This window comes from Mobula birostris, chromosome 21, assembly GCF_030028105.1.
Source record: "Mobula birostris isolate sMobBir1 chromosome 21, sMobBir1.hap1, whole genome shotgun sequence".
Taxonomy (NCBI): Eukaryota; Metazoa; Chordata; class Chondrichthyes; order Myliobatiformes; family Myliobatidae; genus Mobula; species Mobula birostris.
Genome location: NC_092390.1, coordinates 61,051,147 through 61,064,398, shown reverse-complemented (window position 1 = coordinate 61,064,398; position 13,252 = coordinate 61,051,147). Strand labels below are relative to the sequence as shown.

General features: G+C 39.7%; 1 protein-coding gene across 8 annotated transcripts in view; it reads right to left on the bottom strand.

The window, feature by feature from the left end:
• The window catches only part of atrnl1b (attractin-like 1b), a 1,064,590-nt gene that overhangs the window by 668,461 nt on the left and 382,877 nt on the right, over positions 1-13,252 (bottom strand). For all 8 annotated transcript variants that reach the window (XM_072239604.1, XM_072239599.1, XM_072239598.1 and 5 more), the window contains exon 21: positions 12,078-12,130. In XM_072239604.1, coding sequence (XP_072095705.1) covers positions 12,078-12,130 — 53 coding nt within the window. The remainder of the gene's footprint in view (positions 1-12,077; positions 12,131-13,252) is intronic.

Below are 13,252 nucleotides of genomic sequence, written 5' to 3'. Positions count from 1 at the left end.
GAAGTTTTCATGTTATATTATTTTACAACATTGAATCACAGTGGATTTAATGTCTTTTTTGACACTGATCAACAGAAAAAGACTTTTGTGTCAAAGTGAAAACAGATCTCTACAACGTGATCCAAATTCATTACCAATGTAAAATACAAAATAATTTATTGCATAAGTATTGCCCCCCCCCCTTTAATATGGCACACCAATTCATCACTGGTGCAGCCAAGTGGCTTTAAAACTCACATAATTATTTAATTGGAGATTTTTATTTGGAGACTTGTATGCTGTTAAGGGGTTTCAACTGATTGTAGTAAAAATACACCTGTAATCTGGAAGGTTTAACTGCTGGGTACTAGGTGAATACTTATGCAAAACAATTACCTTATGTTTTATAGTTTTAATTAATATAGATCACTCTGTAAAGACCTGCTTTCATTTTGACATGAAACAGTCTTATTCTGTTGATCAGTGTCAAAATGACCAGATTAAATCTACTGTGATTCAATGTTGTAAAACAATAAAACATGAAAACTTCCAAGGAGGGGTGAATACATTTTATAAGCACTGTATATACAGTGCCTATAATGTCAACTTCATTGGCATTAATAAATACTGGCCTTGAGGGCAATCACATATTCAATGAAGGAATGGATTAAAAAGTCTTCTGTAAACAGTCAAATGAACATATGGCTAATTACTAGCATGGTTTTATGCAATTTCAATCATGTTTAATTTATTTAACATAATTAACATAGTCAAATATTTCACTGCAAAAGCCATAACTAAGAAAAAATGTAGTTGGTTGTGAAAATTTGCAAACAGTTGTTTACCCACATGCTTTTAATAAGGGAAGATTATGACTGAAAGTGCTGGAAAATATTCATTTTATCTAAAAAGCAGGCCATTCTATCTTTAGCAGGCAAGATAACACAAGCACTGTATATCAATAGAAATGCAATGACAATCCTTCAGAAATGGATTCAATGAAATCCACCATCAGAGTAGTAAAAGAAATGACATGGGAATGTCAAGAGCAAATTGTCAATGGTTCACAGTCATATTACTCCAGCACTAACTCGCAAAATAACTGAGTTTTTTTTTCTTTTAAAGGATAAAATTCAGTAAGACAATGGATTGGCAATATTTCCAATGGGGAAAAAAAAACAAGAACTCGGGCAAAGAGCCTTTTAAATAATCAGAATTAATTCTACATCATTTTACACCTGAACTATTATTGTAATTGCTTCAAAAGTCTTAAGGTCAACTCAGGTATCACTCATAGAACCACAAAACATAGAACATCACAGCACAGAAACAGGCCTTTTGGCCCTTCTTGGCTGTGCCAAATCATTTTTCTGCCTGGTCCCACTTACTTGCACCTGGACCATATCCCTCCATACACCTCTCATCTATGTACCTGTCCAAGTTTTTCTTAAATGTTAAAAGTGAGCCTGCATTTACCACTTCATCTGGCAGCTCATTCCACTCTCCCACCACTCTCTGTGTGAGGAAGCCCCCCTCCCAATGTTCCCTTTAAACTTTTCCCCCTTCACCCTTAACCCATGTCCTCTGTTTTTTTTCTCCCCTAGCCTCAGTGGAAAAAGCCTGCTTGCATTCACTCTATCTATACCCATCATAATTTTATATACCTCTATCAAATCTCCCCTCATTCTTCTACGCTCCAGGGAATAAAGTCCCAACCTATTCAACCTTTCTCTGTAACTCAGTTTCTCAAGTCCCGGCAACATCCTTGTAAACCTTCTCTGCACTCTTTCAACCTTATTAATATCCTTCCTGTAATTTGGTGACCAAAACTGAACACAATACTCCAATGCCTTATATAACCTCACCATAACATTCCAACTCTTATACTCAATACTTTGATTTATAAAGGCCAATATACCAAAAGCTCTCTTTACGACTCTATCTACCTGTGACACCACTTTTAGGGAATTTTGTATCTGAATTCCGAGATCTCTCTGTTCTACTGCACTCCTCAGTGCTCTACCATTTACCTTGTATGTTCTACTTAGGTTTGTCCTTCCAAAGTGCAATACCTCACACTTGTCTGTATCAAACTCCATCTGCCATTTTTCCAGCTGGTTCAAATCCCTCTGCAAGCTTTGAAAACCTTCCTCACTGTCCACTACACCTCCAATCTTTGTATCATCAGCAAATTTAAGATCTCCCCCATTTCTTTTGGTTCCATACATAGCCGACCACTCTGATCTTCAAGAGGACCAATTTTATCCCTTACTATCCTTTTGCTCTTAATATACCTGTAGAGGCTCTTTGGATTATCCTTCACCTTGACTGCCAAAGCAACCTCATGTCTTCTTTTAGCCCTCCTGATTTGTTTCTTAAGTATTTTTTTGCACTTTTTATACTCCTCAAGCACCTTATTTGTTCTCTGTTTCCTATACATGTCATACATCTCTCGCTTCTTCTTTATCAGCGTTCCAATATCCCTTGAGAACCAAGGTTCCTTATTCTTATTCACTTTGCCTTTAATCCTGACAGGAACATTAAAAACTCTGCACTCTCAAAATTTCTCCTTTGAAGGCCTCCCACTTACCAATCACATCCTTGCCAGAGAACAACCTGTCCCAAACCATGCTTTTTAGAACCTTTCTCATTTCTTCAAATTTGGCCTTTTTCTAGTTTAGAACCTCAACCCAAGGACCAGATCTATCTTTATCCATGATCAAGTTGAAACTAGTGGTGTTATGATCACTGGAACCAAAGTGTTCCGTCACCTGTCCTAACTCGTTTCCTAATAGGAGATCTAATATTGCATCCTCTCTAGTTGGTACCTCTATATATTGATTCAGAAAACTTTCCTGAACATATTTTACAAACTCTAACCCGTCTAGACCTTTAACAATATGGGAATCCCAATCAATATGTGGAAAATTAAAATCCCCTACTATCACAACTTTATGTTTCCTGCAGTTGTCTGCTATCTCTCTGCAGATTTGCTCCTCCAATTGGGTGGTCTATAATACAACCCCTTTAATGTGGTCATACCTTTCCTGTCCCTCAGCTCTACCCATATAGCCTCAGTAGACAAGCCCTCTAACCTGTCTTGCCTGAGCACTGCTGTAACATTTTCACTGACAAGCAATGCCACCCCTCACCCCCCACCATTCATTCCTCTGCCTCTTATCACGTCTGAAACATTGGAACTCTGGAACATTAAGCTGCCAGTCCTGCCCATCCTGCAGCCAAGTTTCACTAATGGCTACAATGTCATAATTCCATATGTCAATCCATGCCCTCAGTTCGTCAGCCTTCCCCACAACACTCCTTGCACTGAAATAGACACACCTCAGAAGATTATCACCACCACACACAACCCTTCTATTTGTGACTTTGCATGAACTTTTAACATCATTTATTTTCACCCCCACTCCACTATCTGCTCTGGCACTCTGGTACCCATCCCCCTGCAAACCTAGTTTAAACCCTCCCCAAAAGCATTATCAAACTTCCCTGCAAGGATATTGGTCCCCCTGTAGTTCAAGTGTAACCCATCTCTCTTGTACAAGTCCCACCTGCCCCAGAAGAGGTCCCAATGATCCTGAAATCAGAAACCCTGCCCCCTACACCAGTTCCTCAGCCACGTGTTCATCCACCAGAGCATCCTATTCTTACCCTCACTGGCACGTGGCACAGGTAGCAATCCTGAGATTACCACCTTCAAGGTCCTGCTTTTTAACTTCCTACCAAGCTCTCTATACTCACTATTCAGGACCTCCTCACTCTTACTTCCTACGTCATTGGTACCATGACATCTGGCTGATCACCCTCCCACTTCAGAATGCTGTGCATGCGATCAGAGACATCCCTGACCCTGGCACCCGGGAGGCAACAAACCATCCGGGAGTCTCTGTCACGACCACAGAACCTCCTTTCTGCACCTCTAACTATTGAGTCCCCTATCATTACCGCTCTCCTCTTCTTCCACCCTCCCTTCTGCACTGCAGAACCAGACTCAGTGCCAGAGATCTGCTGCCGCAGCTTGTCCCAGGTAAGTCATCCCCCACAACAGTATCCAATGCGGTATACTTGTTGTTGAGGGGAATGGCCACAGGGGAACCCTGCTCTGCCTGCCCTTTCCTCTTCCCTCACCTGACAGTGACACAATTTCCTGTCCTCTGCTCCTTTGGCGTAACTACCTCCCTGAAGCTACTATCTATAAACACCTCATTCTCCCAAATGATCCAGAGGTCATGCAGCTCCTGCTCCAGTTCCCTAATGCGGTTTGTGAGGAGCTGCAGCTGGATGCACTTCTTGCAGGTGTCATTGTCAGGGACACCGGAGGGCTCCCTGACTTCCCACATCCTGCAAGAGAAGCATTCCAACATCCTGCCTGGCATTCTCTCAACTCTAAACAAACAAAACAAAACTTACCGGAACCTACCCTCACCTCTGCCTGTTCATGCCGAAGCCTATTGAGACAAAGCCATCCCACTCTGCTCCCCCTCATTCTGCTGCTCGCTCTCAGCACTGCCTGCTGTATATGGTGGTCTTTTTTCAAACCCTTGGCGCTCTACGTCACACACCTGCGCAGTCTAGCCTCTCTTCCCCGAGCAGTGTAAAAAAAAGTCTTCTCTTCGAGATTCCTACTCCTTCACTCTTGGCCTCTTGCTCTGATTTAAAAAAGACCATTGAAATTTCCTCTCCTTTTTAAACTTATCTTTCCCCTGAAGTACCAATTTTCTTGTATGAAACCTTGGTTTTTTTGATCTTTCCATTTTCAATCAGCTTATGAAAAAGTACCATTCCATATTTACATAACAAGTAGTATGAAATGAATATTTTTGAAACTCACTAAAAAAACTGGCCCATAATTTACTGGGAAAGTAACAGAGGCACATGCAGAAAATTTATTAGCAAAATAATGGGCATTATCTGGATAGTTCAAAGGGTCTGTTTCAATACTATGAGTCTATTCATTTTTTGAAATTTGTGTCAAAGACACACTGTATGCTACAGATCAACAAAAATTTATGTTTGCTTCAAGTCTACCTTCAATCTCACTGCAAGTTTGCTGAGTGGGAGTTTGATTCATTCAACACAACACTGAAAATTTGGGATGCAGTTTAATGGAATAGCCCTCTTTTCATGTAAAATTTATACTGCCGCATTCTCTAGCCCATAAAAACAGTTAAAATCATTTTCTATAGTGAACTATGCCTAAAACTAAATTATTTCTAGCGCTTTTGATTATCTCTTTTTTTTCTCCTTCTCCAACCATTTTTTATTTCCCTCTCTATATTCATTTCTATGTCTAATTTGATTTAAATTCACTGTATTTCCTCTTCTTCAGTTCCTCTGGTTGTTTATCAAATTTCACTGCAGGATATCCATTTCAAGCGATGTATCTCAATTATTTCTGAACATACCCAGCTAACATTTGGTGCTGTTGTTTTGGAATATGACATACTTAATATGTGACACTTAACACAATGAAACACAAGTCATTGTGCATCTGAAACTCTACAGAATGGAATTCTGCTGCAATCTCATTGGCTCTCTACACGGCTTTAGACCACCTGGACAAGACAAACACTTACATCAGGATGCTGTTCATCAACTATAGCTCAGCATTTAATACCATCATTCCCACAATCCTGATTGAGAAGTTGCAGAACCTGGGCCACTGTACTTCCCTCTGCAATTGGATCCTTGAAATCCTAACCAGTAGACCACAATCTGTGCAGATTGGCGATAACATCTCTTCCTCACTGATGATCAACACTGGAGCACCTCAGGGGTGTGTGCTTAGCCCACTGCTCTACTCTTTCTATACCCAGGACTGTGTGGCTAGGCATAGCTCAAATACCATCTATAAATTTGTTGATGATACAACCATTGTTGGTAGAATCTCAGGTGGTGACGAGAGGGCGTACAGGAGTGAGATATGCCAACTAGTGGAGTGGTGCCACAGCAACTACCTGGTACTCAACGTCAGTAGGACGAAAGAGCTGATTGTGAACTTCAGGAAGGGTAAGATGAAGGAACACATACCAATCCTCATAGAGGGATCAGAAGTGGAGAGAGTGAGTAGTTTTAAGATCCTGGGCGTCAAGATCTCTGAGGATCTAACCTGGTCCCAACATTATCGATGTAGTTATAAAGAAGGCAAGACAGCAGCTATACTTCATTAGTAGTTTGAAGAGATTTGGTATGTCAACAAATACACTCAAAACCTTCTATAGATGTACTGTGAAGAGTATTCTGACAGGCTGTATCGCTGTCTGGTATGGCGTGGTGGGCTACTGCACAGGACTGTAAGAAGCTGCAGGGAGTTGTAAATCTAGTCAGCTCCATCTTGGGTACTAGCCTACAAAGTACCCAGGACATCTTCAGGGAGCGGCGTCTCAGAAAGGCAGCATCCATTATTAAGTACCTCCAGCACCTAGGGCATGCCCTTTTCTCACTGTTACCATCAGGTAGGAGGTACAGAAGCCTGAAGGCACACACTCACCGATTCAGGAACAGCTTCTTCTCCTCCGCCATCTGATCCCGAAATGGACATTGAACCCTTGGACACTTTTTAAATATACAGTATTTCTGTTTTTTGCATGATTTTTATCTATTCAATATACGTATACTGTAATTGATTGCTTGATTTTTCTTCTATATTAAGTATTGCATTGAACTGTTGCTGCTAAGTTAACAAATTTCATGTCACATGCCGGTGATAATAAACATGATTCTAATTATAAAAGAGAAACAATGTTATAATCTATAGCTCTAACCTGCGCTAAATTTTATTTATGATTGTTCACATGCCAACCCATATGAAGTTTTAATCACCCAACACCACTGTGACACCAGCAATGTACTCACTGATCTACTACCAGGTTTAAAAATTCACATAATTTCCCCTGCAACCTCCCAATATCTGTGATTATTTCCAAACCTGCAATTCTTCAAGACTCTACATACATCGAATTCTTATAATCCCTTCACCTTACCATTTAGAATGTGCACACTGGTTAGGAAGATGACTTTACATGATATTGCACAATCTATACCATGGAACATTTGACAAATTTATCCCCATTGCACCACGCTGTTCTCCCTCAATAAGAAGATAAAGAAACTCATTACCCAACTGAAACAATTGTATCACATTCCATTCTCTGCAATAGAATTAGTCGTATAGCTAAGAAACAGGCCATTCTTCGACCAGCTAATACTACATCAGCACTTGTGTCCATCTACACTAATATTTAATTAATGTTCAAAGAAAACAGAAAGTTAATTAAAAAAAATAATTGAATGCCCCAATGGTTTTCACCAAGTTGCCCCCAACAATGATTTTGGTGAATCCTCAAGAGTTGACACCACTTCCTTTTTGGTGGGCTCCAGACTCTGGAAATCATTAATCAAACATTTTCACCTCATTTCTACCCCCTTGCCCCTGCCAATATCACCATGAGGCATTTTTTAAATTGTCTCTAACTAAACTTGTTATCTTCCCTAAATTTTCCTTCCATTGCCACATTACAAATGCTGACCAATTATACTCCAAGCTGCATGGAATATTAGACTACACAAAAGTTGCTACCCAAATGCAAAGTCTTAGCATTTTGAAGAGTATGAGAAAAAAACAAACTTGCCTGTTCAGTTACAATGCCACTCCAACAGAGTTATGACCTAACTGTGCTACAAACAAAATGCATAAGAATAATGGGAAAGTATTCAGGGAGCAAATTCCTTCTATTCCAGAAGAATATCAAGAGAAATCAGTTGGTGTGGACCTATTATTTTGTTCATTTAAATAACCTAATTGCACAGTAATTTTTTTTTCATTTTGTAAAACTTCATAAAATTTCAAGGCTACATTTCATTACAAAAAAAAAATCAAGAATTTCATGTCTCGTGGGTCTCACTGTATCATGCATCATTGAATCACGGCTGAAAGATTTTAACTGACAGTTTAATGTCTAAGGATACGCATTGTATCGAAAGGACAGGCAGGAAGGCAGCGGGGGGGGGTGGCGTTGCTCTGTTGGCAGAAAATGAAATCTAATCATTAGAAAGAGGTGGTATAGGATCAGAAGGTGTTGAATCATTGTAGATAGAGCTAAGGAACTACAAGGGTAAAAAGACCCAAACGGGAGTAGTATACAGATCCCCAAACAGTGGTAAGGATGCAGCCTAAAACATTACGGCGGGAGACAAAAAATGCATGCCAGAAAGGCAATGTTATAATAGTCATAGAGGACTTCAATATGCAGGTAGGTTGGGAAAATTAGTGTTGGTACTGTATTACAGGAGGGGGAATTTCTAGAGTACCCATGAGATGGATCAGCTATTCTGGACTAGATGTTGTGCAATGAACTAGAATTGATTAGAGAGCTTAAGGTAAAAAGAACCCTAAGGGACATATGATCGAATTCACCCTGAAATTTGAGAAGGAGAAGCTAAAGTCAGATGTATCAGTATTATAGCGGAGTAAAGTGAAATACAGAGGCATAAGAGAGGAATTGGCCAAACTTAATCGGAAAAGAACACTGGCAGGGATGACAGCAGAGCAGCAATGGCTGGAATGTCTGGAAGCAATTTGGAAGACACAGGTTATATACATCCAAAAGAAGAAGTATTCTGAACTAAATATGACATAACTGTGGCTAATAACAGAAGTCAAAGCCAGCATAAAAGCCAAAGAGAGGGCATATAATAGAGCAAAAATTAGTGGGAAGTTAGGCGATTGGGAAGCTTTTAAAAACCAACAGAAGATATAAAAGTCATTAAGAAGGTAAAGATGGAATATGAAAGTAAGCTAGTCAATAGTATTAAAGAGGATACCAAAAGTTTCTTCAGATACATAAAGTATAAAAGAGAGGCGAGAGTGGATATTGAACCACTGGAAAAAGTGCTGGAGAGGTAGAAATGGGGGACAAGGAAATGGTGGATGAACTGAATAAATATTTCGCATTAGTCTTCACTGTGGAAGACACCAGCAGTACGGCGGAAGTTCCAGATGTCAGGGGACATGAAGTGTGTGAAGTTACCATAACTAGAGAGAAGGTTCTTGGGAAACTGAAAGGTCTGATGGTAGGTAAGTCACCCGGACTAGATGGTGTACACCCTGGAGTTCCGAAAGAGATGTCTGAAGAGAATGTGGAAGCATTAGTAATGATCATTCAAGAATCACTAGGTTATTAGCCCTTTAGACTGACTTCAGTGGTAGGGAAGATATTAGAATCGATTATTAAGGACGAGGTCTCTGGGTTCTTGGAGGCACATGATAAATAGGCCTTAGTCAGCAGGTTTGCTCAAGGGAAAATCACCTGACATACATGTTAGAATTCTGTGAAGAAATAACAAGTATGATAGACAAAAGAGAATCGCCTGATGTACTTGGAGTTTCAGAAGGCCTTTGACAAGGTATCACACATGAGGCTGCTTAACAAGCTATGAGTCCATAGTATTGCAAGGAAGATTCTAGCATGAATAAAGCAATGGCTGATTGGCAAGAGGCAAAGAGTGGGAACAAAGGGAACCTTTTCTGGCTGGCTACTGGTGACTAGTGGTGTTCCACAGGGGACTGTATCGGGACTGGATCTTTGTACATTATATGTCAATGATTTGGATGATGGAATTGATGGCTTTGGTGCAAAGTTTGCAAACAATATGAAGATAGGTGGAGGGGCAGGTAGTTCTGAGGAAGTAGAGAGACTGCAGAACGACTTAGACAGATTAGGAAAATGGGCTAAGAAATGGCAGATGGAATGCAGTTTCAGGAGGTGTCTGGTCATGCACTTTGGTTGAAGAAATGAAAGGTTTCACTATTTTTTTAATGGAGAGAAAATACAAAGAACTGATGTGCAAAGGGACTGAGGAGCCCTTGTGCAGGATGTCCTAAAGGTTAGTTTGCAGGTTAAGTCTGTGGTGAGGAAAGCAAATGAAATGTTAGCATTCATTCTGAGAGGACTAGTACATAAAACCAAGGATGTAATGTTGAAACTTTACAAAGCATTGCTGAGGCCTCACTTGGAAATATTGTGAGCAGGTTTGGGCCCCATATCTTAGAAAGGATGTGCTGAAACTGGAGAGGGTTCAAAGTAGATTCACTAAGATGATTCCAGGATTGAATGGCTTGTCGCTCAATAGCTCTGGGCCTGTATTCACTAGAATTGAGGAGGATGATAAGTGACCTTATTGAAAGCTATTGAACGTTGAAAGGCCTTGATAGAGTGGATGCAGTGAGGATGTTTCCTGTGGTGGGAGAGTCTAAGACCAGAGGATACAGTGTCAGAACAGAGGGGCATCCTTTTAGAACGGAGATGAGGAGGAATTTCTTTTGCCAGGGAGTGGTAAATCTGTAGAATTCTTTGCCACAAGCAGCTGGGGAGGCCAAGTCTTTATGAATATTCAAGACAGAGGTTGATAGATTCTTGACTGGCCAGGAGATGAAGGGATACGGGGAGAAGGCAGAAGATTGGGGCTAAGAGGATAATTGGATCAGCCATGATGAAATGACAGAGCAGACTCGATGGGCCAAATGGCCTAGATCTACTCCTATATCATATGGTCTTATGGTCTCAGTTGCTGTCTTTCAGTTGGCAAAAACTGCTTTCTTTTGCACCAACCATCCGCAGCTGCCTGTCTCAATTTCCTTTGCAAGGGAGCAAAGATGCATCAAGTGAACTCATATTAGTGCTTTATATAACGTGATATATAAGGCACTAATATAGCACGTTATTATAGAGCCTTATATAACATGCTTTTCACTAAAATTACATAAAGCACTATGTAAGGCACATTTTCCCCCTAAATCCACTTCATTAAATGTGTATACCTGAATAATGAGTTACTCTCCTAGGTTTCTTACTTAATCTACACTCCTTTAGAAATGTTTATGCATAATATCAATTTGGTCAAGCTTCTATATGAGTTGATATTAGCCAGATCCTCATTCTGTGGTAGTGGTATGCAAGATCTTACTTATGAAGATGACGCCACATCTTCTTTAGAAGTGATTAGCAATATTTATTTTGCCAAGATTTTCAATACACCAACATGATCTTAGACTGCTTTCCAATTTGAAACTGAAAAAATGATGAATGTAGTTGTTTGCTATTTGGCCTTTCTCTGACTATATTTTAGCTCGGGAACTACTAGGATTAGTTCCCTATTCTAAACTGGTGGTTTTATTTAATATTCTTTGGCTTCTATATTAGAGCTCATCAAAACATTTGATGGTTCTTCCCAATTTGATTCTCTAAGATGAAACTTAGCATTGTTGAAATTATTAATAATAAATTATTGGCACAATTAAAGTATCTCAGCAAAGGAAATTTGAAGAATTGTCACAGTACCCCACCACACAGTAAGTAGATTTCATCAGTCTTCCCTGAGTATTAATCCAAATGAACTACTTCCCTTGTATGTAGTCTTACATAAAAAATGAGAAAGCTGTTGGCAACAGTGACAAGTAACTGCATAAAATCAGGCAACTCACTGGAAAAATGTATTAAATATTTATTCCTAAATTAGAAAAAGCAATTTAATTGAAAGCCACATACACAAGATGCTGGAGGAACTCAGCAAATCAGGCAGCATCCTGCCCAAATGTTGTACCTCCAGCATTTTATGTACTTTCCTTTGGATTTCCAGCATCTATAGAATTACTTGTGTTTAAAATTAATTGAAGTACTCAAGGTAACATATACACATTTTGGACATTGGCTTCAACAAAATGAGCAGTAACCAGATATGCTGCCAAAACTCTTCCCCTTGTAATATCATAATAATTTGAGGTCATGTCCCCTCCAACTTCAACAAAAGCACTCTGGTTTTATTTCCACCATTGATGCATTTGAAAAGCCAGCCCAGGAGGGAAATCTATTTTCCAAAAGTTGAATGGTGCTGTTGGAACTAACATTTTGAAGAAAGCCTGAAAGAACTATCAGGTGAGTATAATCTTCTGGGAGAAAAGTTGTATTCCAATCAAGAAATACTCACCACTACACTTTGCTTCTCCCTTAAGCAATGATTAATGAGTACTTATTTTGTTACATGACCTCCACCTAGCCCAGAAAAGCCTGAAAGGCACTTACAATAGCAGGTTCCTTTGAGTGGGTTGCCAAGGTAACGGTTATCCGATTCACACCTATATAAAAAAGAAATCTCCAGAAAGTCATATGGTAGACTATATCAAATATTAACCATTAGATGAATAGCACATACAAAATCTATTTACAAGCATTCACAATGGACCTTATATTTCATTCCTTTAGCTACCACAATTCTAATTAAATAAAATTCACTGCACGAAAACATTTTTCTTCAAAGTTAAAATTTCTTTGAATTTTAATTACAACTTGCAGATAAAAGACAGCTTGGCAAGGGTGGGGGGTGATGAATGTTAAAATAGCACACCAGTTTAAAATTTACAGTATATCTTTGAAAATAACTAAGTGGAGATAAAGAAAATATCATGCCATTATTAATAAAAATGATGTTAAGGAAACAAACACCAGACAATTCTACTGCTGCTTTTACAGTTAAAACAAAAAGTGACATTAGGCAAGATTATTTGAGAAAATGTGTGACAATTAAACAAGGCTCTCTTTCGTTTGGCTCATATTTAATTAGCTCCATACAGAAATCATTGCGGGAAAGGTGTGGAACAGGTGGCAGAGAAGTAGAGGCAGTGCTGGGGGATGGCGCCGGTGCAGACACACAAGCCTTGAGATATTGGGCAAGGTCATTTTTTTTAAACAAGTGATTTATTGATCATTACAGAGTATCTTTCTGATGCCTCCCATTCTCTCCCCTCTCCTTTCCCCCCTTTCCCAAGCGTGATTCCCTTTTCCCTGCCTTATTCCCACTCTTAGTCCACAATAGAGACCCATATCAGAATCAGATTTGTCATCATTCGCATAATTCATGAAACTTGTTTTTTTTTGTGGCAGCGGTAGAGCGCAATACATCAAATTACTACAGTACAGTGCAGAAATCTTAGATGTACATATATATGTGCCTAAGAATTTTGCACAGTACTGTAGTATGGAAAACGCCCTTCCAGCCCTTGGAGGCATGCCTCCCAGCAACCCACAGATTTAACCTTAACCTAATCATGGGACAATTTACAACCGATTAACCTACTAATCGGCACACATAAAAGTTGCTGGTGAATGCAGCAGGCCAGGCAGCATCTCTAGGAAGAGGTACAGTCGACGTTTCAGGCCGAGACCCTTCATCAGGACTGCACCTCTTCCTAGAGATGCTG